Below are 27,331 nucleotides of genomic sequence, written 5' to 3'. Positions count from 1 at the left end.
TGCCTACAAGTGACCATGATGATGATGATGTGGTAGAGTGTGTATACAAAGAAAGCAATTAAACACATAAAAGGGGATGAAAATTTAATAATAGTTGGAGATTGGAATACAAGCTTCAGAAAAGACAAGGAAGTTAATATTGTGGGTAATTATGGACTGGGCAAAAGGAATGAAAGAGGGAACTGATTAATTTCTTTCTCTTACAACAATAATGTCTAGATGAAATTAAGTTTTTTAAATATCAAATGTGTTAAATCATTATAATTAACAGTTGTAATTATATCAAGTAGTATTTTAACATAAAGATTAATTAACTTTCTTTTTATTCTCTTGGTAAAACGCTTATGAGTAAATAAATATGTGAAGTGTGGAGATTACTTTTTTGTTTTTCTTTTCTTTTTAAAATTTTTTCTGTAGATTGAGTTTAGATACAATAATTTGAACTGAATACCTAATTCTTTAAACAGCAAACCTGTCTGATTTTTCTACTTTGTTTTAATAGCTAATAATTGTTGTTTAATAGTTTATAATACAGTCATAAATAGAAATACTGGTACAGCTACCCATAGAATAGACTATCCATGATTAAATTATTACCTCTAACCATCATTGTACTGTTATTGGGCTTTATTGCTGTTATGTTTAATCATTAGCTGGAATTCCTTTATTTGTTAATGGCCACCCATATTTTAATATGTTTTGGCCAAGCATTTCAACACGTTCTGCTGATGTCAATGTGCTGGTGCATTTTAGTGAGTTAGCCTGGTCTGGGAGAGGCATTTTGATAAGTGGACACATCCCTTCAAATATAAACAGCTGATGTTTGTTAGGGCCAGTATAGTTTTAAACGAGTGGGGTAAAAAGAAGAAGTCCTTGTGGGATTTCAGCAACAGAAAAAGATGCAATTACTAGTTTTTTTTTTTTTTTTTTTTTTTTTTTTAATACATACCTTATTTAAATAAACATCTTTATAATATATTTAGAATAATGATGATGAATACAAGTAAATCTTAAACAGTGTAACATATATTAATTTATAATAAATACAGAACGGATTTATTTCATGATAATAAAACTTAGGTCTGGTTAAATAACTTAAAAAACTGACAACTAACATTTAACCATTTTTAGTTATAAAATAATGTCATAAAATAAGAAAGGTATATTTTTAAAACTAAATCTTTTTATGAAATGGATTGTCAAAAATGCTATACCAAGTTTTAGAAATAGCCAAAGCCTTCAATAAAATTTGCTTTATTTAAAACTGTCCTAAAGGAACTCTTGTACGCATAAAATAAAATCCATAAAAATTATGGAAACCAATTAAATATACTAATGGGTATTATTATATTCATATTGGATAGTAGCGTCTGTGAAAGAAGAATTCATGACTGCAGTACATATCTTTGTAGTATTGAATTCTTTATGCAGTGCTTCTTTTAAATTTTGTGCCAAGCTTTTATGCCTTATCTGGATTCTGTAGATCTGGCAGCAGATACAATGTACATATAAAATACATTTAAGAAACAATACTTATTCTTAACATGCAATATCACAAGATAATAATTACACTTTTTTTTTCTTACTAAAAGTTTTATAACAAGTAATACATACATTTTAACAAAGATTTTCAATAAACAGTAATTAAGCCAATAATTTTCTTTTAAGTACTTTAAGTACAATAAATAGAAAAACATATTAAGTAATATTTTCACTATTTTTAATTACAGTATTTAATTCTTCCATCATTTCAGAGGAATGCATTTAAAACAATAAGTAGATATAAAAATAATATATACAAGTTTTACGTATCATTTTTATTTTTTTCTATGAAGAAACTTCAGGATCATCTATATACGGTTTGTAGTTCTGAAAAAAAAAATTAACATAAGCAAAAAGAAAGATAAACTGTTACATATATGAGGTTTACGCATAAAGCAAAGAATGTTTTCATATAACACTTGTACAGGTGTCTTCTCACAAGTTAAGTTCTTAAATGAACTACCTCAGTGTGAAACGTGTTTCATGACTAAAATTGACTTATAGTGTTTTTCTGAGCGTTTCAAAAGTGTGTAAAAGTAAAAAATCCTATAGTGTGATATTAAAAAAATGATTCATAGTTTTTAAATGAATCATTTAGAATTTTATAACTAAATAAGAAACGTGAATGATGATAGATGAAGTATGGAAAAGTAATGTACCATTTTTCATAAACAAAGGTCAAATATCCATGATGAAAATTATTTTGGATAGCCTTCTTTTGTTACTGAAAAATTAAAGCAAACAATCAAAAATGAAATTAACAATGATATACAATTTACTGTTGATAAAACACTCACCCCTCACTTTTCAAGATTTTTCTTACCCATATTGTCAGTGAACACCGTGGGTAAAAGAAAATTTCTGTCGCATGGTTTCCTTGACCGTTCTCTGAAAAGGACGTGAAAAAGCAAATGGCCTACAGAGTAATATATGTAAGACAGCAAAAAAATATTTAATAGTATTTTGTTTGGGATGAAACATGGCTCTGTTATGTAACTAATGAAAACCTTAGTTTTCTTGACTTTTATTGATGTTGAAGAAGTTCCTGAATGATCCCACTGCGTTATCTGATGGAATTTACTTTGACTATTTCTAAATTGGATTGTGTTTTTTCACCAGTAACAATATAATTACAAAATGCATCACCCTTGCATCAGCAGTTTGACACGGATGAAAACTGGTTGTCTTCACAGGTGGCTGATTTCTATGACATCTGCATAAACAAATAAACAATTTAGTAAGATGCTATGATAAATGTTTAAACAAGGTAACTATGTAGAAAAGTAGCATAAAGCGTAAAGAGTGAAATAAAAAAAAAGTTAAGATGAAAGTTAATGTTAACATTTAAGCCACTCCTGTTTGCTTTGTTTTACCTTTTTTGTCTCAAGAAATTTCCTTTTATTAAACTTTCTTCTGAAAAACATTTAATTTCGATTTTTTCTGATAATTTTTTTTTTTGGTGCTCAGACATATATGAGGTCTATTTTTTAAGTAAGGTTCATTTTTAATACAAACAAAACTAGTAAAGATATTGTCAAAAACGTTTTTTTTATTTTACTCTTTATACTTTATGATGATGTTTTTCTACATTACCTTGTATAAACATTTATCACAGCGTTTTACTAAATTGTTTATATACATGTCATAGAAATAAGCTGCCTGTGAAGACAACCAGTCTTCAACTCTTTACACTTCTTCATTGGTGTCAAACCGCTGACTGCTGTGAGAAACTGCTTCAGCTAGCAGAATAGGTGATAATCACTCAGTCAAGGTCCAGGCTGTATGACGGGTGATCCATTTTCTCCCACCTAAAAGGTCCGATTAGAGTTTATGCAGCAGAATTGGGTCGTGCTTTGTCATGCAGCAACATAACTCCAGATGTCAGCAGACCACGTTGCTTATTCTGTATGGCACGCTGAAGCTTTGTCAAAGTCTTGCAGTACGCAGCTGAGTTTATTGTGATCTCTTTGGCCGTAAAATCGACTAACAGGACACCATGTTTATCCCAAAATACAGTTGCCATAATCTTGCATTTTGATATTGCTTGGCTTTCGCTTAAATGGAGATGATGAGTGTTGCAGTTACATTGACTGCTGTTTTGATGCTGGAGTGATGTGAGAAACTAGTTTTGTCCCTGTAGACCATAATATGGTCCAAAAGTTCATCTCCTTCCTCATTGTATCGGGTCAAAAATGTTAAAGCAATAGCCATTCTCCTTTTTTTTGTGCTCTTCAGAAAGCAGTCTTGGAACCCATTGCGAGCACATACGTACTATGAAGCAGAGCTATATTGAGTCCCAAAAGGTTGTTTAAATTAGCAAACAATGCTATTATGAGTAAACACAAAAGAAAAGGTGTTATTTCTTACAAATTCTGTATTATATTGATTCCAAACACCAACAGCTCGAAAAAGTTACAACCTGTTCATCACTACTTCCATAATCACATTCACTGCCCATACCCAAGTTATCACTTTTTTCTGAACTACTAATATTATGAATAAAATCATCAAGTTATAGTAGATCCTCAATTTATGACTACTCACTGTAACAACCAATTCATAATAACCCCTTAATTTCCTAAAAGTAAATAATTAATAGGTCATACATAAAAAGGGATATCTCTGTGTATTCATGTATTCTTGTAAAAGACTACAAAATATTATCTTTACTTCCCTCTAATCAAAACTTGCCTCTTCCTTCCAATGAATACTCTTACATTTCAAAATAGCTTTGAAATTTCACTTTTTGGGTACTCTATATCCTAATACAGTACTTTTTTACACGAGTCAGAATACACTATCGATTTATAGTATATAAAATATTGTGATGCACAGAAATGTTTTTAGTAATGTGAAGTATAAGGATAAGGAAGAGAGGATAAATTAAGAATGTAAAATAGAAATAAATTTAAAAAAACAAAAAGTCAGAAACAATAACAAAGAGAAACAAGTAAGAATTTCTAGAACAGTGTAGAAGTTTTGGACAATAGATGTTTTGAGACCATTACAATTGCATCTACAACGAGGATGGATCGGATGATGTTATGTCAGGAAAAGCCCTATGCCTGGATTATATAAATACTGTCAAGGGCCGATGAATGGGAAAACGTGCTTCACAAGTATATTTCTATTTGGAACAAAAATGTTGACAGTGTCTGTTCAGTGGTCTGTTATTTTAGTTCACTATGAAGAGAAGGGACAAGGTATTATTATTCAGTGATAAAACTATATGCTAGTTTCCCTTTTGTAAACAGGAAAAATAAATACTATTTATACAAAGTTTATAAATTATTGTAAATTTTGTAGTAGAATCAGAATTATTGCTTTTGATAAATAATTTACTTATTTTGTAAGATAATAAAATTAAATAAATAGCATTAAAAAAAAATTTAATGAGTGTAATTACTCAATATCCTTTGTTTAAACCAGCAATCACTTCAAAAAATTGAAGGAAGGTAATTACTATTACTGTGTTTGATGTATTGTAGTAATATAATATAATGGATGTAGGCCTCTCAAATAAATTTTCACACAACATTTATAAACACTGTCATTTAATACTAACATAATTATTGTAACGCCCTATTTCAGTAGAGCCAACTTTTATATATACAAAATGTTCATACTGAATAAATTTCTTAGTATAAAATGTAATGTGTGAATGTATAACGTAATGACATATGCATAACAATTATTTAAGAAGAAAATTTGAAATTTTAATATTAAAATGAAATAAAGTAAGTGAAAAAAAAAAGTAGTTAAAAACGCAACTTAAGTGCAATTGTAAATATAAATTATTATATTAAAAAATAAGATGTATAACAAAAATACGAATACTTATTTGAAAGAATAAGATGTGCTATAGATGCTGTTGAAGAAAATGATAACGTGCAAGTCTCAATAGAATAATAGAATTGGTTAACTACCAAATACAATCAGTTTTGTATTATTTAAATGACAACTGAATCGATAAAGGAATTATCAATATTTCATACATTAATAAAACGACTGATCACTGTGAAGATCAGATGCACTACACAACATAAACAAACAGGCCAAAGCTACAAGTGTAGATGTTTCAGCCACTAGAGAGCTACTAGAGCCACTAGAGAGCTTTTTTGTTTCTTAATGTACATAAGAAAACTTCAACTGTAATTATATCCTATCGTGCTTATATACACCTGGAGAAAAAGAAAGCATGCTTGGATTTAAAGACACAATAGACCATGTCACCGTGTTTTTATACAATGTAGAAAGATAGAATCCAACTACCATGTAATTAAATACAGAAGACTGTATTTAATTATTTGACTGTGAATGCAAGCTATATATTCACAATCTCTCTTCAGAAACAAATTAAATCATTTACTGTACTTTCATAATTACGTTTAAATTACTTGTATGCAACTACTTGCTTATTCTACGCTTATCTATGTAACAATAAGTGGTAATGCTATTTCAGAAGCTAACATAAACTGAAATAAACACATCTGTATTTATATGTACACAGCTTATCTAACTGCATTACTTCATAGCTGCATAAAACTAACCTGACAGCCAAAAAAAAAAGATTACTAACAATAACAACTATAATCAATCAATTTTACTTACAGCAGCTGCAACATTAAGTAAAGTTTCAGCTGTAGCTTTCCCTGTTTGTTCTACCATTCTGTAAAGGAACCCTTCTTTATTCTTCAAAAGGATGTATGGATGATCAAATTCCTAAAACAAAAAGAAGTTCATATATTTTTATAAATAAATTACTTATGACTTTCAAAATATTATCAGATGTTCATGATACCAGTAAGGAAAGGATGAATTATACTTCTGAAAAAATCTTTGGTAATTATATTTTCCATTATTCATAAAGAGATATTTTATTATTTCATTAAGCAATTATAATTTACTGATTTTGCAATGAATATTATAAATTATCTTAAAATAAAACCACATCTAATTTTGTCATACGTCTTATTAATAATGAACTTTGTTATTAGTTAGGCTTACCATATTTCTGGGATTAGCCTGGACAGTCCTAATTTTTTACTGCTGTCCGGGATTTGAAAATTTTTTTAAATTTTAGACCAACATGTTTGACATTGGATTTTTAAACATTCTCTTTCAGTTGTGCATCTCTCAGTCAACACTGGAGCAAGCACTGATGTCTATTTTGATAGAGGCATGGCTACCGGTCTCGCCACAACTTTTTACTTAGTCATTTGGTAACACAACAGGGGCATTGTGTTTATGTTGTTTTCATGTGTGAAATAACTCGTCAACACATTTTTGATTATTTTACCTCTATAAGTTCTTTGTCTCATCGTTTAGCAATGAACAAAAGAAAATGCGTGTTTAATGTTAACCTGCAACAGGAATACAAATTTTTGAAATTGTGTAATGACAGTAACAATGAATGTGTTTATTGCACACTATGTACTGGAGAATTTTCTGCTGCACGTAAAGGAAAGGGTGATATTGAAGACCACGTGAAAACAGCTAAATATAGTTGTACTATTAATGCTACTGCTTCAGCAAACAAGAAATTTTTTAAAGCCAAAGATGTGAATAACAATAACAGTGATCTGGAGTATGCTGCTAAAGAAGCTACATTTTAATACCACACTGCTAGACACAAGCTCCGTTTCAAAACATCAGACTGCACATCTAAATTGGTTAAAAAGTTATATGACCCAAAAACCGAGGTAATTATTGTTAATGTTACTTCGTCATTTATATTTGATGTGTTGCGTTCTTTGAAAACATTAATTACGTAACAGTATGGTGGATAGCTCAAACAGAAGTGAATTAAAACTTGTAAGATATTTCAATCTAGAGGAGGGAATTCAAGTTAAACTATTACATTTTAATGAAGTGTCAGGTGAAACTGCTCAAATTTTGACTCTGTATCTTTTGCAGTGTGTGAAAAAATAAAATCTTAAAGAAAAGTTGGTTTGTTATACTGCTGATAACTCCACAAGGGAGATAAATTTTTTCCCATACTGTCACTTGTGACAAAATATGGACTCTTTGTATGAAAATGCTAAGACGAAACTAAAATTGATGCAGTGGTGTCATTCCGGTTCACCTAAATTGAAAAAATTCAAACAAGCTCAGTTTCAAAGGAAAATCATGGCAACTATATTCCAGGACCAAAAAGGTGTGCTTTTGATTGATTTCATGAAACCTGGAACTCCCATCACATCACAAGTATATTGTGAAACATTTTTTAAACTGCATTGTACCATTCAAAACCGATGGCAATAAATACTAAGACCAGGAATTGCTCTTCATAATAACAGATATCCAGATACGATTTTGCATGCACAATAGAAAAAATTCAAAAATTCAGATGGGATATTTTTGATCATCCCCTTACACTACTGATCACACATCCAGTGACTACCATCTCCATCTACACCTCAAAAACTGGCTTGCATCTCAATGATTCAAGGAATGTGAATAGTTCAAGATCTCTAAGCAAAAGTGGCTATAATCCCAGTAGCAAAATTTTATGTGATGGGTTTGAAGACGCTTGTTTCATGATATCAAAAGCGTTTGGAATGAAATGATGATAACGTAAAAAAATAAATAAAGTACATATGCATGTATTTGAAACCAATAATAAATTTTTCATTTTTTCAACTGTTCTCATTTTGTTACTGATCAACCCTTACTTTTGAACTACACCTTATACAAAGAAATTAAACAAAAAAAGCACGACATAATGAATAAAAACTTCACTGAAGGTCTTGGCTACTAATAAAATGTTTGAAATTATGAATCTTACACAACCATTGTTATAAACTTAAACTGCTGACGTCATGAGAATCACCTCACACCAAAGCTGAGATCACACTGACAGAATTAAACTACATACTAACCAGTGACCTTAATCTGGGTCATGTACATTGACAAGATTAATCCGCCATGATCTGAAAATAAGTAATCTGCATGTAAGGTACTGTTTGTCATGAGCCTGATCGGGTCATTATCAGTGAATGTGTTTAACTTCACTCTAATGCCAAAAATGCACGTTTACAAAAATTTTTGTTTTGGTTTCACAAAAAATATGTTATAGATAATTTGAAATATCATTTCTTTTTTCTTTAAAAAATACAAATTTTTTTTATTCATGTATAAAAAACTATTTACTGTTGAAATAAAAGAAATTACAAATAAAAGCTAATACAATTTTTATCACTTTCACAATATTATTGAAAACATGTTTTCAATTATTAATTTTTTTACTCATTTTTTTAATTATTCCATCCATATATAAATCTTGTAAAAATATTAAATTGTAATCTCAAATAAAATAAATCTCAAATATATGTATATTTATTTTTTTTAAATCAATTCTTTTCAGAATCATACTCCTCTGTAATACATACAAATATATATATTTTATTTTATTAAATCAACCAAATTACAGAATAAATAAAGTAAGCTGACTTACCTTACTCCACTATATATGCAGGAGCGCTTTCATGATTTACTCACATCATCAGCTGCATTACATATTCATATATTCATCTCAAATTACATTACAAACTTCGTAAATGTAATAACTTATCGTGAATTTATTTATTTTATTTAAAATTTAAAACCTTTAATCTTTTTATTTTAAGAACTTAAACTAGATTAAAAATTCAAATTTAAAATTGTGAAAAATTAATTAAAATCAACACTAAAAATTAAATTGTAAAAATATGATGTCAAGACATGAAATCAGATTAAAATTAAAAATCAAAAATTTAAAATTCAAATTAAATTAATTTTAAAGCAATTATGCATGTTATCCATTTATCTGAACTTACTTTACTGTACTGATTGAAATATATTAAATTATACATCACTATCAAAATAGATGGTGGTGCCAACTACTGCAGCTTTCAAAATACTGTCATACTCATATTTGTCTGAAGGTTGATCATATTAACTTTATTTTTAAGTTTATTTATATATATTATCGCCGAATGGCTTCGAACGGCACGTGATTCATAACCTTGTGGTGGCCTTGAAAATGGCAGTTTTTTTTGTGTTAGGTCTGAGAAGAGCTGTTGGGTACAGAAGCTGGTCTTCGGCGAAGTCGTGGAGTTGCGTGCGGCTCGTCCATTGAAGTCCGACCAGGCTTTCCCTCAGTGGCAGTTGGGTCCCCACTACAGCATGGCAGTGGAGGCCCCCCGAACCCCGCATTGTCGTGTCGGCATCAGTCGTCCTTCGCCGACGCGGTTCTCCCCGAGTGATTCCATGCTGGGCTGGCTCCTGCTACTGAGTCCGCCATGGCAAGACCGATTGAAGGCCGGCGAGTTGGTGGGAAGATAGCGGTGGCTCCCTTGGCAGGCCGGTCAGGCCTGCTGCTCCGGCGGGGATGTTGTCATCTGCTGGGAGGTTCCAAGTTGAGCCGGCCCGGGAACTTCTTCTTCTTCCAGGTGGTGGTCGATGATGATTTGCTAATTCACTCTCGTGCACGCTCTTTTATTGGAGCCTGAGAGTGGTGGGGTTGCATTGCCACTATGGTGGGAGAACTGCGCGGTGGGAGTGATACTTATATCAGAGCGTTCGTATACTGTGAGCCAGTTTGCATCTGAGTCGCTATACTGTATTTTGCCGCCTATATTAAATTAGGCATATATGTGGTAACAATATATATATATATACATATAAAATATCTTTCTAAAATGTCTAATCCCTTACTATTTGTATTCATATTATATTTTTTTCAATTTCCAGTATTTTTATATTTGTCCTAATATCAGATATTGTGTGTTTATTCTTAATCAGAAGATCAGATACCAGTTTACCTTTTTTATAATTTCTAAACTGTTCTAAGAATCTAGTCTTAAAGGATCACTAGATCCTTTAAGCCTATATAAGTATGGTCACAATCATTACATTCAATTTTATAAATACCACTCAAACTATATAAGTCAAATGAATCATTATGTTTATTATTTATTATAGGTGAGGAAGCGATTGATAGATTATACAAACTGGCGTGTAATATTTATGAAAAAGGGGAATTTCCATCAAACTTCAAAAAAAGTGTTATAGTCATGATACCAAAGAAAGCAGGGGCAGATAAATGTGAAGAATACAGAATAATTAGTTTAACAAGTCATGCATAAAAAATCTTAACTAGAATTCTATTCAGAAGAATTGAGAGGAGAGTGGAAGAAGTGTTAGGAGAAGACCGATTTGGTTTCAGGAAAAGTATAGGGACAAGGGAAGCAATTTTAGGCCTCAGATTAATAGTAGAAGGAAGATTAAAGAAAAACAAACCGACATACTTGGCGTTTATAGACCTAGAAAAGGCATTCGATAACGTAGACTAGAATAAAATGTTCAGCATTTAAAAAAAAATTAGGGTTCAAATACAGAGATAGAAGAACAATTGCTAACATGTACAGGAACCAAACAGCAACAGTAACAATCGAAGAACATAAGAAAGAATCCGTAATAAGAAAGGGAGTCCGACAAGGATGTTCCCTATCTCCGTTACTTTTTAATCTTTACATGGAACGAGCAGTTAATGATGTTAAAGAACAATTTAGATTCGGAGTAACAGTACAAGGTGAAAAGATAAAGATGCTACAATTTGCTGATGATATAGTAATTCTAGCCGAGAGTAAAAAGGATTTAGAAGAAACAATGAACGGCATAGATGAAGTCCTACGCAAGAACTATCGCATGAAGATAAACAAGAACAAAACAAAAGTAATTAAATGTAGTAGAAATAACAAAGATGGACCACTGAATGTGAAAATAGGAGGAGAAAAGATTATGGAGGTAGAAAAATTTTGTTATTTGGGAAGTAGAATTACTAAAGATGGACGAAGCAGGAGCGATATAAAATGCCGAATAGCAAAAGCTAAACGAGCCTTCAGTAAGAAATATAATTTGTTTACATCAAAAATTAATTTAAATGTCAGGAAAAGATTTTTGAAAGTGTATGTTTGGAGTGTCGCTTTATATGGAAGTGTAACTTGGACGATCTGAGTATCTGAGAACAAAAGATTAGAAGCTTTTGAAATGCGGTGCTATAGGAGAATGTTAAAAATCAGACGGGTGGATAAAGTGACAAATGAAGAGGTATTGCGGCAAATAGATGAAGAAAGAAGCATTTGGAAAAATATAGTTAAAAGAAGAGACAGACTTATAGGCCACATACTAAGGCATCCTGGAATAGTCGCTTTAATATTGGAAGGACAGGTAGAAGGGAAAAATTGTGTAGGCAGGCCACGTTTGGAATATGTAAAACAAATTGTTAGGGATGTAGGATGTAGAGGGTATACTGAAATGAAACGACTAGCACTAGATAGGGAATCTTGGAGAGCTGCATCAAACCAGTCAAATGACTGAAGACAAAAAAAAAAAAAATTTATTGTAGCTTTATTATGTGGTTATTTGTCTGGTACGCAGGTTTAAATTTATTATTATCATAAACCTTTGTAATATGTTCAACTATTTTATCAGTGTATCATGCTTTATATATACATTTGTCAACTTTTTGTGCGCTGTTTAACGGTATTAAATGTGTATTATTATTTTTAGTTTTTAACATTTATTATCTACTAAAGAATTACCATACCCATTGTATATGGCTATTTGTTTTATAATACCTATTTATTTGTTTAATTAATTTTTATTTTCATTTTACTTTGTACAACTAATTACTTTATTTACCATTTTTGTGTAAGTATTAATTTTGTGTGACCACAGGTGATTTGACTATATGTAGATCTTTAATAGTGGAATAAGTTAAGTCATCTTACTTTATTTATTATGTGCTTTGGTTGATCTAATGAAATAGAATAAAAAAAAATACATATACATATAATATAATATTTTTTCAGCCACTTCACAAAGTACAGAATCAAAGAACATTCTTATGTTTACTTTTTTCTTATTATAACGCTTTCAGACATAAGCACATCTTCAGTAATGCTTTCTTTAAAATGTTTCTTCATTTTTTACATTTACTTATTAAAATGTAATATAATACATTAAATGTAAACCTAAAAAAATACTATATTATATGATTAGCTAAAATTTACGTACGGAGGATATAGATCTAATTTGGTTCAGCTGTTGAGCTGCTATGGTGTTACAAACAAACATATGGTGTTACACCTAAATACCTTACACTCCTTTTTGGGCAGTCGTGTAAAAATAGTTTTTGAAAATACAAATAAACAAGCTGAATACTAGCAAATTCATTTAATAAGAATAAAATCATGATAAGACAGTAAACACATCAGTAAAGTGCTACCATACTCATAATTCATTCTGTGTTATTTTACTGAGATTTAAGCATAAAAATAACACTTAGTATGAAAATTTAGGTAAATTCTATTATATTGTATTCAAATAACAATTCAACCAACAAATACAGTTACAAAAAACCTAAAAACGATTAATACAAATAGCTGACTTTCACGGGATCTCGTATCATCGATTGGTACGTACACAATTCTATAATTACATGAAACAAATAACAATAAAGAAATAAAAACTTAAAAATTTAGAAAATATGACACTAACAACCACAAAATTTGTAACAACACAACTACACTTACATAACTGAAATATTCCAGCGTAGGTGTTTTGTATTATAAATGCAAACATGCTACAAACACTGATAGGAGCAAAAGTGGTAAATTAGACTAATCCGGATTGATCGTAAAGCGCAGTTTATTCAGAAAATGTTGTTTTTCATAGTCAAATATTAGTATAAAAAAATTAAATCTACAACCTATACAGGCTTATCTCACTGAAATTTATTTAAAAAATAAAAATGCCATAGATTATATTTATAAAAATTCACTAACAGTAACAGAATATAAAATAATTTAATAATACTTACAACAAGACAACCGGCATCCATAACAAGCACTTTATCAGAATCCATCACAGTGTTCAATCTATGCGCTATTGTAAGCATTGTACATTCTGAGAATTTTCTCCTAATAGTAAGTTGAATAAGTGCATCCGTTCTGAAATTTTAAAACATACATTTTATTACTTGAAAATTTCTTGAAAAATAAAACAATTACTGTAGAACTGTAATACTCTTCAACAAATTGAAACTGTTAAATTTTTTAAGGTAGTGGCAACACAAGTTAAATGGAAACATTTTAAAAGTTTTTTACGATGATAAAGTTCATCTCTAATTTTTCCCTAACTACAAAACTAATACATATGCTCCAGTGTAAAATATTAATGATAATTATAACCGAAATAACTTTCACTTCTTACTAGATTTTCTTAAAATGTTTTTCTGTAACTTTCCTGTTTATTACCAAGGTTATGTAATGTGCAACAAAAATTATTTCCAACATACCATGGATACAATGACATGCAATATATAATTTAAAATTCTGAACTATGTAAAAAGATATCCCCAGTCTTTTACAAAAAACTATTGATAAGAATAAAATGGTAATTTTTTAAGCAGCTTTAAACATATATGATCAGAACTATTTATTTTCTATTCTAAAAACATTAAACAAAGAATATGATGAACTCAACATTTTGTGCTACTAAATTATATCCTGTTCTAGTTTCTCTGTATTTCAAACTTGTCATGAAGTATGTAAAGACTGCAAACACTTATTGAAAATTGTAAGTGGAAAATATAAACAATAATATATAATGCTGGAAAATATTTCCATTCACTGTTACAAATGCAAAAACTCTCACTTTTTTAAGTTGTAAAGAGATTCATTAATACTTATTAACTGATAATTTTTAGAATTGAATGAATAAATCACAAAATATTCCATACATCTCCAGCTTTATTTATTCACAACCGATAGGCAGCTGCATCTTATTTTCATAACTAGTATACCTGTAGTTTGATCCCAAGGTCAGAATGTTTTTTGTTTTTTCTTTAATACAATCCATAACAGTGTAGTGGTATATTAAGGAGCTGTGAGCAATAAAATATACCGGTTCAGGTCTCCAAGTTATCTTCATATACACCTGGTTATGTTAAGGAAAGTTAGGAAAAACAATAAAAAGAGATTTTCATACTGTTAACATTCTAGTTTTTCTTTTGACTGTAAATGAGTAACAGCACAATTATAGCTGTTCATTTTCACCCATGAAATATTCAAAACCAGCAAATGAAGCTGTTAGTTTTTGAAGTTTAGCCTGCAATTCCCTTATCGATTACCATCCTTAACAACCACTGAAAGGGTTCCTGGTGCCCCGTAATCGAGAATCACAACTTAAGACCTGAATCTCCATTGATAATTGTCAGTATAGTAATATCAACGTTATCGTTTCTATGAGGTGTAAAAGTTTACTCACAAAAAAAGTCTCAATTTTTAAGGAAACTTCTAGTGCACATTATACTCATACAAAAAAAGAAGCAAATCTTAAATATTCTCCTTTTCTACAAATATATTTATAATTCCCTGATTCTTTTCAAACAAAGCACAAGACTAGATTAAAAAAAAAAACAAAACATAATTAACCCTTATGCTTATAAAGTAAAATAAAATGATTAAAATATTAAAGTAATATTTATTACTTAATGCCATAATAAAAATTATGGCAGACAAATGGCAGAAAACATCCAAGTAGTCCAACAAGCTCTATTATGTCATGTGCTGGTTCTTCCTGATTGTAATACTGCAATTACTAGCGTACCTTCAAGTATGATCACCAGTGCTTTCCAATAGCACTGCATGTATGCAGTTTCAGCATTATCTTCATAGGCGCACAACTACCCACAACTTGAGGGTAACATAAGAGATTTGGCACTGAACAGTGCTAAATTTCAAACTAATTGAAGAGTACATGCTGGATTAAAGTAGGTATCTGTCTCAATCCAGCAGATAATCTACTGGATTATCTAGGTGAGATAATATTGTATGCTTCAGGTAAGGCTTGACATAGCAGCACATCTGTTAAAGGTGTAACTAGTTTGGAACTTGTCTTTATAGCATGACTAAACCCTTCCTGATGTAGTTACCCGACTGCAGTTAACATTCAGGCCTGGTTTGTTAAGGCATAAGATGAAGATCCACTTAGCCAAAGTCAAGCTGAAACACAAGACAATCTGGCAGCATAAATCCTATCCTTTCTCTAAGTCTAAGTATAACTTTCCTGCCTGGTCTAAGAAAAAAGGATCATCACCGCTCATTTTAGTTGACCGTAGAAAAGTAGGTCATTGGTAAAGCTGTCTGAAATAATTTTCTATATTTTTCAGACACAATTAAGAATTTTTAGTCGTAATATAAATAAAAATTATTATATTTTATTTTTAACTTACAGAGGATCAACATTTGCAGTGGCTTCATCTAATACAAGTATTTTATTTTTGCGAACAATTGCACGACCCAAACATACCAATTGTCTTTGACCTACACTAAAATTAGTACCACCTTCTGACATTTTAGCATTTAAACCATCAGGTAAATCACTAACTGCTTCCTTTAGTTCCACCTACAAAAAAAGAAGAAATTATAATACAAGAAACCAAAATAATAAAATTTATAAAACGAATTGGGTTCTTCCTAGACTATTGCCTTCCAATGTCAAATCAGCTCAGATTTGCAGTAAGTAGTAGGTAAGACATTTTTTAAATCAATCGCTACTTGACAACGGTATGCTTGATAATTTATAATTTGTATTTATTATTAAAACTATGTAATTAATATTCTATTTTTAGAAATTCAATTTAATTTCAAAAGGTATAACTGGAGTAATTTTTCTTCATCTCATAAATGACTGACATAATCTCACAATTAATAGCATTTAAGTATTCAATTTATCTAAAGGAGAAAAATCTGTTTAATCCACATAAATGTGTTACATTTCTTGACAAGGAATTTTTAAATAGGCTCAAAAAACAATAAATGAAAATAATCAATAGAGGCAGTGTTTGGTGAAGACCAATTTTATGATCAGTAAAAAAGAAATATTAGTTAATCTTATATTTGTAACAATACTGCAGAGAATAACCAAAAAGTGGTTCTGGGTAGATTAGTTAGTCCCACTTTTGTAAACCATTTTTACGGCTATCTGACTGGGGACCCTGATGTTTGCTTACCATTTAAAAATTAGGATACAATTCACAGTACCATTAGATTGGCTCATCAACATGAATCTTATACCGCATACTTATTTCTATATTCAGAAAATGTTTTTATCAAAAATTTCTAAATCTTACCCATACCTACAAATATGTATTTGGAATGTTAACCATTCATTTCATGAAAGGATATTTTTCTATGTGTCATAAATATAGCATCATATTACAGTTAATTTTTTATTTGCATACATGTACTCTTCAGCCAAAGTATATGTTCAAGTTTTAAAATTTGTTTGTAAGATTTAAAACAAAATTGGAATTACAATATTAATTTTTAAAAAATATATATAAACTGAACATCTGTTATCTGAAATATGGATGGACAGAATATTTTTAGAATATCAGTAAAAGGAAGTCAATAAATGAGCATTTATAAAAGAGAGAATACATCAAGTTCAAAAATTTATTTCTCAACTGTCTATATTATTTTAAACGTACGTACCGCCTGAAGAGCATTCCACAATACACTGTCGCTGTATTCATCAAACGGATCAAGATTTTTTCTTATGGTTCCAGAAAAGAGAACAGGTTCTTGAGGGATAATAGATATTTTGGAACGAATGTCATGAAGACCCAATGTTGTTGTATCAATATTATCAATTCGTATTTCACCATCTAAATAAGCTAATCTATAAAGGGCTGATATTAATGAGGATTTACCAGCACCAGTTCTACCAACAATACCAATCTAAAGGAAAAAAAAACATAAAAAATTGTTGTATATAAATCAAATAGTGTCAAAATAATGTCATAACATTTTATTATAATATTTATCAAATAAGATTTTGTTTCAACGGGTGTAAATTAAATTGTATATGTACAATGATTTAAGAAGGTATGAATAAGTAAAAATATCTTAGTACTAAAACAAAGTAAATACCTTTTCAATAAATTTATAATTTTACATTGATGAATGATTCATATTTATGAGAGGAAAAACTGAAGGTAAGGGGAAAAAGCCCCAAAAATGCATAATTATTATCAATTGTAACTTCTTTGATGAAGTAATACTTTACTTTCATCTAGAAGATTCTGGGTTTGAATCCAGTACAGTTTTGTACTTTTTTTAATGTAAAAAAAAGCCAAACTAGCCATTTTTTCATACATTAAAAAAAGAGATGACACCTTATTTTTTATTCAAAAAGCACTTTTATGGGATCCCGCATCATCAGTTGTATATATTTACATAAAATTACATATCAAACATAAGAAAAATTAAAATTACAATCACATATACAAAAACATATGAAGTCAATTAAATAAAATAACTACATATATAAAAATATGATGTCATAATAAATTTGAAGTTAAAATTAAATTTAAAAAAAAAAAAAAAATATAGAATAATTTTATACTATGTAACCTGGCCAACCAATGTTACATTACTGGGTGGATTTGAATTAAATTATTTATATACATTATGATTATTTCTATTTTATCCAAAAACATGCTGCCATCTGTTGCCGCTTTTATAAGAGTGTCATCTTCATAATCTATCTGAAAGTTGATCAAGTTGGAATTTCTTTTGTATTTATATATATAAAATTTCTCGAAAATGTCCAAACTTTTACTATTATTATTTAAATTAAATTTCATATTTTTTACACATTGAAGCAGTCTTTTAGTTATGATGGGATTTAAAAAGTTTGTTACATAGTTTCAATTTAATTTAGATGATTATATGATAATAAATTACAGACTGTTCTAATGAATCTTTTTCAAATATCTCTTTTTAGCTACTCTGATTACTCCACACTTCCACAATGATGAAATTTAAAGAAAAAAAGGTGGTGTTAGAAAAACTGTTTAATAATCTAAGAATTCATTAAGGTCTTTTCATCTGTTAGAGAAGTGTGAAAGAAAAAGAGGAAAATAATTCATAAAACAGTATATCAGTAAAATAATAACATACCTTTTCCCCTGGATTTATAGTAAATGAAAGATTCTTTAACACATGAGGCTCTCCAATACTATACTTAAGAAAAACTTTTGAAAATTCAATTTTTCCCTCATTTGGCCATGAAGCAGGTGGTTTTTTATCTAGAAAAAATCAAATAAATTCTTTTTAAAAACATATATGTTTGTTTTGAAATTGATTAGGCACATAACTTAAATTAAAAATAGCTATCAGCATTTAAGGAAATCACTTATTTTATCTTTATTTTTTTTTTTCATAAAGCACATCCTAGAAAGCAGAGGAATAGTAAAATAAAAGCTTAAGATTAAGACGGTTACAGACTGACTTGCAGAATAGTTCTGTACCGCACCGAAGGAATACTTCAAAATAGTTGTACAGTAATGTATCATCTCCTTTATTCTCATAATTTATTTATTATAATTTCTAGATACTATCTTCTAGTGGTTGCAGTCTTGTAATAACTGTACAATCTTATACAGTTATTATTTATACCAAATCTTGAAATTACAAATGCCTGTTATAACAAACCCTTCAGTTCCTATAATCAAGAAATTGATAAAAAAAGAGAAATGATATTTATATCCTTGGAATAGCACCACTGCATATTGCTTTTATTACCTCCTTTCACCCAGAACTCAATACCCTTCCCTTCCACAGAAAAAAATTCTTAATATTGCTTTAACTGTATTTTACAGTATTATTCTTAAAATATGAAGAAAACAGCTGAATCAGCCACTTATCGCATCAGCGTTGCCGATGTAGCAAATTATTTTTGGTAAATACAATAATGAACACCTTATTCTACCACCTTTTTAATCTTTAGGCATTGCAAATACAATTTCTTTTATAATTAATAAGATTATTACTATTTAAAATGGCAAGTTACATTACTTATTTAAGTTCTAAGTTCTTTGATTTACAATTAATTATATTTATATCACTGCAAATACAGCAGCTATGATCTGATTCTGATAGTAATTTTTTTTAAGTTCTTACGCAAGAGAAATAATTCCTTTTAGGTCTTCATTAATTTTTCCACAGTTTTTGAAATCTGATTCATCATTATCAATAACAATATCCATTACACACTTCTCTCAAAGTAAATATTCTTTTATTTTATTTTTTATTTGTCCTACATTGGTTCTCAATGTAAAGTCATGCTGCTGAACTTCTCTTTCAGAAATTTTTCTATGGCACCTAAGATGTTTTCTGTGTAGTGCTACGCAGAATGATTTTTCACTAATAATCAGACATTTTAATAGAATTCAGTTTGAGATAGAATAGTAATTTTAAAAATGAATCTTTAGAATGAAAAATTTTATTTTGTTGCTTTATGTTAGGGAGTAAATTTTAGTTTCAACAAGTATGTAGCATATAATAATTTGTGTTTTGTTAACCCGTTCTGCTATTTCTATTTTCATTGAATTGAAACTGATGCCGGGTTATGGAGTGAATTATGATGAACAGTACTGTTAAGCATGAGTATAGAATTAGGGGGAAACATAAAAATTTATGATATCTAATAATGTCTATTACGTGAATTCAGCGAGTAATTTTTGTTATAAATACTATAACTAAAACAAAATGATGCTGTAACAAAATAAAAAGATCTGAATTTAACTAAAGAACTTAATTTTTTGCATAAATTTTATTACATTTGTTTTCATATCAATTTACAAAAAAATTAAGTAAAAAAAGAACCTTGCAGCCTATTTAAAAATTATATTAGTTCTCATATCTTTAATAAATATTTTTTCAATGGAATCTTATTATTAAAAATGCCATTACTAGATGAAGTTGCAAGTAAAAATGTTTCTAATACTGGGAAGGCTATTTTAACGAATTAGTTAAAACCAAACAGGAAGGTAAATACTAAACGTACAATCAAAGAAGAAATAAGGATGCTTAGTTTTACAGCTATTAAAAATCTTTTAACCATACTTTAGCACAATATATATAATCTGATGGTTCAATTAATATATGGTAAATATCTTGTAATTTAATTAATAAAAGAATAAATTAGGACCTATCCAGGATGAATTGTAGTATTAAATGTTACTTTCAATTGTTATCTTTTTCTCTATTTTTGACTGATGAATTAATTCACCACAGAAGCTTGCGGGTAAGACTATTAAAATGGAAACTTGTAACGCAAGAAAAATCCCATGCCACTGGAATTTGAACCCAGGACCTCGAGATGAAGGGCTGAGACAATACTACTCTGCCACATAGATAAGCTGGCAATTTTTTTATCATAACTGAAAGCAACCTGATACTTTTGCTACTGAACAATACATATTCATGATTACATAGTATACTTATGGTTAATCTAGTATAATACTGAAATTGACTCAATTATTGATGACATATATGGGTTTATTTCAAGGGAAAGGGAAGAATTTTAAGTGGGAATTTAGTTGATGAAATAGGAAGTGTGGATGAAGACAAAACCTATCAGTATTTTTAGGGACAAAGAAGTTATTAACAGTATTTGAATGAATTACGACTTTGGTGTTCTACGCTAAGACTAAAATGAATTAGCTAAAAGGTAAGAAAAAATTGTTTAAAATAACAAGTTGTACTTTATGATAATAAATGACTTAAATTTTACTACAAACTGTCAATTTGATTATTAAATTTACATTTTTAAATCAATTATTACAACACTCAACACCTAATGAAAATAACAATAAAAATTAAATAAACAGAACTACCTGCAAAAAAGAAATAAAATGAAGGATTTTAAAATTTATTTACCAAAAGGTGATTCTAAAGGCGGTTCCTTTTCAACATTACTATATTCTAAAACTCTTTCAACCGATGTCATTTGGTTTTCAAGTTCTGCTGATTGTCGCATACCCCATTGAATCATACCAGTTAATCCAATCGACTGTGTTATAGCTAATCCGACATTACCTCCAAATGTTTCTGTCAAAAGAAAATTTATAAAAAGTGAAAAAGAAATTCAGTAATGTAACTTTACTGCGTACATATATAAATTTAGTATGCAAAACTATAAATAGTATGTGCAGCATATTTAATATGTATTCAAGCAGTCAAAATATTTATTTAAGTAATAGCTATTCTTCACCGTTTCAAAAATATTGATCATTCAGAAGTTTTAATTTTCACATTTACTGGATACTCTTTTCAGAATTATAAGGCCCAACCAGAAAGAGAGATTTGGACACAGTGTTCATGCAGGTAACTTTGTACAACAGTGTTAGGTTAGTTAATTCCCTGTTGCATTAGCTCAGTTTAACTCAAGTTTTGTGACTAGATTATTAATGTTTTAAATTAGGTGAAAAAAAAATCTCATACAGTAACAAAATTTGAAGTGTGAAATGTTTCCGACTGCAATAAAAGTTTTCCCTGAATAAATTAATAAGGAAAGTATGCGATAATAAATGACTCAAGTAAGAGGAAATACAACATCACATTCATTGATGATCAAGTGTTCCCAACAAGAATCATTTTTGATTATTATCCTAAATTCACAATGTTAAAATACACACTACTTCATTACATTCTTACCTCCTTTCAAAATCTCTCCTATATGACATTATCAGTGAAAATCTTGGTTCAAAAATCTGTATAAAACAAGTTCTTTCATTATTGTTGAAAGAGGACAAGAAAAAGCAAATGCGAGTGGCCTTAACATATTATTTAACTGGTACAAGTAAAAGGAAACAGATCTCTTAAACTTTTACTAGATCTTTTTAAACTATTACTAGTGATTATAAACATGGACCTGTCACACAATTATCAAGAGTAAATACATTCAATGAACTGATAACTCAAGACTTCTTTAAAATAAAAGAAAGTCAAGCAAACTGCCTTATTGTTAAAACATTTAACCAACCATCTTCAATATGTAATACAAACCAACACAGCCTCTTTTCAGCTGCTTCAAAAATTTGTCTGGTAAGTTTTCAAGCACCTACCTCACAGCCCTGATGTGGCAATCAGTGATTTTCATTTGTTTCCTAAACTAAATGAATTTTTAGATGGAAGTCATTTCAGAAGTGAAAAAGCAATTAAAAAATTATCATAAAGAAGCTGGCAAAACTAACAGTGGATTTCAATAATGATGAAATAGAAAAACTACTGACATGTTATGATAAACTGTTTAAATAATGAGCCGATAGAAAGATAAATTAAATTCTGTTGAAAACATCAAATAAATATAAACACATAAATCTATTACAGCCAAATGTTCTTTACTTTCTGGTTGGTTCTTGTATTTATGAATGTGATATATGACATAACATTACATTATATATAATGAGTATAATTATATTCATTCCTAAATATAATTATAAAAGAGGATCAAATATAAACAACAATTTTTATGCTCTGCCAGAATGTCTACTTTATGCTAGTATAAGATGACACATAGGCAAACACTTGCCTGTATAAACTTGTCATCAATATTATCAGCTAGTTTTTCTCTCCTTTTTGTCAATTATAATGAAACATGTTTGATCAGATTAAAAGAACAAATGTTTGATCACAACAATGTTACACAATAAATTATTATTATTACATTTTCATCAAATGAGAGCATTTCAACTCAGATTTACGTGAGACTTAAAAATCAGGTTGAGGAAAACTTCTTTTAATTCATTATATAAATGGTGTAAGTCATTCACAGAGGTTTGGGAGAGAGTTGAAGATGGACCACATCTTCACATACCAAGAAGTTAAACTAGTAAAGCATTTATTAATGAAAACTGTGAATTGCTATTAGGGAAATCTCTAAAGTTCATTCCCTTTTGTAGCCCAAACATAGATAATGAATATTGATTGCATACATATAACTTATGCGGCAAAATTAAAAGTATAACTAGTTTTTTTAAATCAATAAAATCTGTGATGAAACATGGATATACTATTGTACCCCAGAGAAATAATGAGCACATATAAGCCTGTGGCAACATTCAAGTTCATCTGCAGTATAAAAAGAAAAAAAATTTCATTTGGGAAACTAATGGCAACCTTTTTTGGAAATTAGAAATTTGACTTGAATCAGGAGGCTACGGTGGATCATCACATATCCTCTTCTGGAATCATGAAGCTTTCTGAGCACTAGGGCAAGAGCAATACATAAAGGAGATTTGATTTTGAGAATAAATAATAATTATGATACTGCTGTTTACATTTGAACCCCTTCTTACTTAGATTGATTAATTTGTTTTGGTTTTTACTCTGAAAAAGCATTCATCGAAATACAAAAATCGTAATATAACATTACTTACCGGTCCCAAGGTAAAGAAAAGATAATGTAACTAATGAGATATAAATAACACAGAACACATCTAACCAATAACCAAATGTACGACTTGATGCAAGAAATATAAACCAAGCAGACGAATGCAAATCCTGAAAACAAACTCAGAGTTTACCATAATTGAATATTAACAAAATAACATTAAATTAACTTACCAATGATGTTGTGGACATCACTAACAGTGTTTATCTTTAGTGATTTTATTTAAATTCTTTTAGCAGATTGTATATTACATTATAACAAATTACATACAATTTTTAAAAAAAGACAGTAAAAAACTGAAAAATATACAGTGTGAAATAATAAAACCAGTACATATTTTCTCCCTTCTCTGTTAATTTAAATAAAATATCCCCTTTTCTCAATAGCTGAGAATTTATTAATTTCTTTTATTTTAAAATTTGATAATTTTTTCTTATTATTAGTTTATTTCATTAATATTATTATTTGCTACAAGAGCTTCAAAATTTTCTTCTATATTATTTATATATCTTTGGATTTTACAAGATAGAGTTTATTAGATGGGATTGTATGCCTCAGTTTCTCAAAAAATCTTGTTTTAAATAACCTCCTGGTTTATCCTATGTAAATCACACTGATCAAGTTATTTTCTTCACAAATCAGTCTTCTAAGGAATAAAATCATTTCAATTTCTCTTTTCGTTTTTTCCATATTTCCTTCATCATTTTACAATGATTTTCTTTATCTTGTTAGACCATTGACTTTTCTGGAAAGACCAGAGAGAAAAACCTATTTTGTAACAGAAACCCAGTGGCGGCTCGCAGCTAAAATTAGTGTGGGTGCTGCTCCAGAAAATTATTTTCTGGGCCTTTTCAAAAGTTCTTTTCTGGGCCGTGGTTAAAGTTTTCTGTAAAATAAAAGAACCAAAAAAATGAATCAAATAGAATAGCTGGAAGCAGGATAATAATCTAATTCTACACTTTATCACATTCAAGAATACAGTACATGGTTTTTTAAGCACTTGTGCTTAAAAATCATGATTGGTGTAACCGAATAAATAATAAAACATCAATACAGATAATATTTTTCAGTATCATTAGATAATAACTTAATAAAATGTCCACTTAAAAAAACTACAGTCCAATGGTGCTTAATTTAATTTTGTATGTACACAGAAACAAATACAAACAGAATGTATGTAAACAGAAGCAAATAGTTTTCATTAATTAATTACCTTCTCTTCGCCCTTCCAGCATGTTTTTGGGCAGATTTGGCAATCAAAGAGGCCTTGCTTTCCGCCATCTTCTGATCGCTACTGAAAAAACAACTAAAACACTTTCATATTCCTTAAAAAAGGAAAGGGAATGAACAAGGAATTTTCCATGCACATGTGGAGTAAAAAAAAAAAACTACCTTCTACCAGCATGTCAGGGTTGGCACTGCGGGTGCCAACCCTGGTGCTCTCTCTCCTTTGCAGCCTCGTGTGTAGCTTCCTATGTGCACATGCACACAACAGCCAAACACCATGCTGCTGGAACTGTGAAGTAAACAGTTCCATACAAAGATTTTTGTATCTTTTTAATAAACTGGGGGATGGCTACTGACATTAAGCTTAAGGATTTTATACTTTATAGTTGTATAAACAAGTATAAAGAATGAATTAAAGAAAAAAGGACTCATATTAAATGTATCGACAATATCAAGTGGAAATAGGGAGTGCTGCAATTCCACAGTGCCTATATGTGAGCCGCCACTGCAGAAACCTTTGTGTTGTATACTATATCTTTAAATTTATTTTTTTATCAAGGAAGTCTTTTCTTCAAATCTCTTTCTTTAAGCCTTTGGAATCACCATTAGATATTGCTTCAGAAGATAGGTTGAAATGACAATTTTGTAGCATGTGACTGCCATGCCTGACCAGGATTTGAACTTGGGATCTCTGGATGAAAGGCTGAGATGCTAATACTTTCGCTACAAAGGCTGGGTATGTCTTCAGATCTACTTTCATTTGTTTAATATATCCAGCTGAACTTTTGAAATGATAAAATTTATCAAAAATGTTTTTGTTTAATCATTCTGGGTCCATTCACAGGTCATGTGATCCAGAAAACTTCATCTTTTCTTCAAAATGGCTGTTTCTAAATCTTCTTGAGTTTTATATATTACAATGTTTGATTAATTGAACAACCTTCTTCTGTTTTATTTGGTCCATGAAATTTTCTCAAAATCCTTCTTTCTATTTTTAGTATGTTCTCTATTTTAGTCATATTAGCTGTTTCAATTCCATATGATATTAATGGTCTTATCGCTGTGTTATAATGTCTCAGTTTTGCATCGATTGAATGATTTTTTTTGTTATAGATGTCCTTTGTCATGAGATATAGCTTTTCTAGATTAATCTTTTGTTTTCTATTTCTAATTTATCGACCATCCATGATCATTCGTGAAACCATTCTTCATGATCATTTCACCCAGAAATTAAAAATTTTTAACCAGATCTATTTTTCTGTATTTTGTGTATATATATTTTTTAGATTTTTTATATTTAAACAAATTAAATTGTCATAATTTCTGTTTTAGAGAAGGATATCGGAAAAACACAAAAAATGCTATTTCTGTAAAATATTTACATCTTCAGAGACTGCAAAAAGATCTGACAAAAAAGCTTATATTTATTTTATCTCCTTTAATTCCTCTTCATATATAACTATTATTCTTTTTGCAAAAGGTTTTCATAAATTTATCTAACACCGGATTAAAAATCAGTATGTTAAAAATTACATTTTATTCTTGTTAAAGGTTATTGTCTGGTTATTTATACTCACAATATCAATCCATCAGACACTCATAAAGATTATTACCATACACATTACATACACACATCCACTGATCGTCAATGTAGGGTGTTGGGACTGTATTCTTCAAATTAGAAAAAGAAACATAATGCATTTAATAGTAGACATGAGTAAAAATGACAGGCTCCTTGGTCAGTGATTCTTGTTTACTATCACTGAACAAAATGATGGCAAATGGGCTTGTAATAAGAATGTCGACATTATGCATTCATTAGTAGTTACGGCATATACTGGTGTTGTTATGGCAATTAGTTTATTCTCTACAGCTTAATGGAAATTAAATTTTTAATAGCCCTCATAAATACCCTACATGTATTCCTATATAAATATTAATGTAATTTCTAATGTAACTGGCAGAATACTAAAGAATAGTGGAGTGCATTCATCATAATATTGGATATTACAGAAATTTATATTTTTTAATAAGCTGCGAAATATAACTCAAAAACAACAATGTATTAGCAATTACTTATTAAAATCTTATAACATACCTGATGATTATCAAATTCTTTTTCCAAAATACTTTGTGCTTTAAATGCCCTAATTGTTGTTAAACCCTGAATTGAGGCATTAAGATGAGAAAAAACAGGACTACGAGCTGAAAAAATAAATTAAAAATCTTAATTTTTTAATAAATACAAATACATTAATGAAAATAAAAG

General features: G+C 29.4%; 1 protein-coding gene across 6 annotated transcripts in view; it reads right to left on the bottom strand.

Annotated features, from left to right (window-relative positions):
* Positions 1 to 1,064: 1,064 nt before the first annotated feature.
* LOC142333482 (putative multidrug resistance-associated protein lethal(2)03659) overlaps positions 1,065 to 27,331 on the bottom strand; it is a 118,058-nt gene continuing 91,791 nt past the window's right edge. For 5 of the 6 annotated variants that reach the window (XM_075380715.1, XM_075380718.1, XM_075380720.1 and 2 more), the window contains 9 exons: positions 27,161 to 27,267; positions 23,822 to 23,945; positions 21,321 to 21,491; positions 18,558 to 18,685; positions 17,088 to 17,333; positions 15,824 to 15,996; positions 13,409 to 13,538; positions 6,154 to 6,264; positions 2,323 to 2,430 (listed from right to left, as the gene is read on the bottom strand). In XM_075380715.1, the coding sequence (XP_075236830.1) occupies positions 2,374 to 2,430; positions 6,154 to 6,264; positions 13,409 to 13,538; positions 15,824 to 15,996; positions 17,088 to 17,333; positions 18,558 to 18,685; positions 21,321 to 21,491; positions 23,822 to 23,945; positions 27,161 to 27,267 (1,247 nt within the window). In that variant the 3' untranslated portion in view covers positions 2,323 to 2,373. Of the gene's footprint in view, positions 1,870 to 2,322; positions 2,431 to 6,153; positions 6,265 to 13,408; positions 13,539 to 15,823; positions 15,997 to 17,087; positions 17,334 to 18,557; positions 18,686 to 21,320; positions 21,492 to 23,821; positions 23,946 to 27,160; positions 27,268 to 27,331 lie in introns of those variants that run through there. The other variant, XM_075380716.1, reaches the window with a different exon arrangement.

This window comes from Lycorma delicatula, chromosome 12, assembly GCF_047948215.1.
Source record: "Lycorma delicatula isolate Av1 chromosome 12, ASM4794821v1, whole genome shotgun sequence".
Lineage (NCBI taxonomy): Eukaryota > Metazoa > Arthropoda > Insecta > Hemiptera > Fulgoridae > Lycorma > Lycorma delicatula.
The sequence above is the reverse complement of the archived record's forward strand: the minus strand, read 5'-3'. Positions and strand labels throughout refer to the sequence as shown.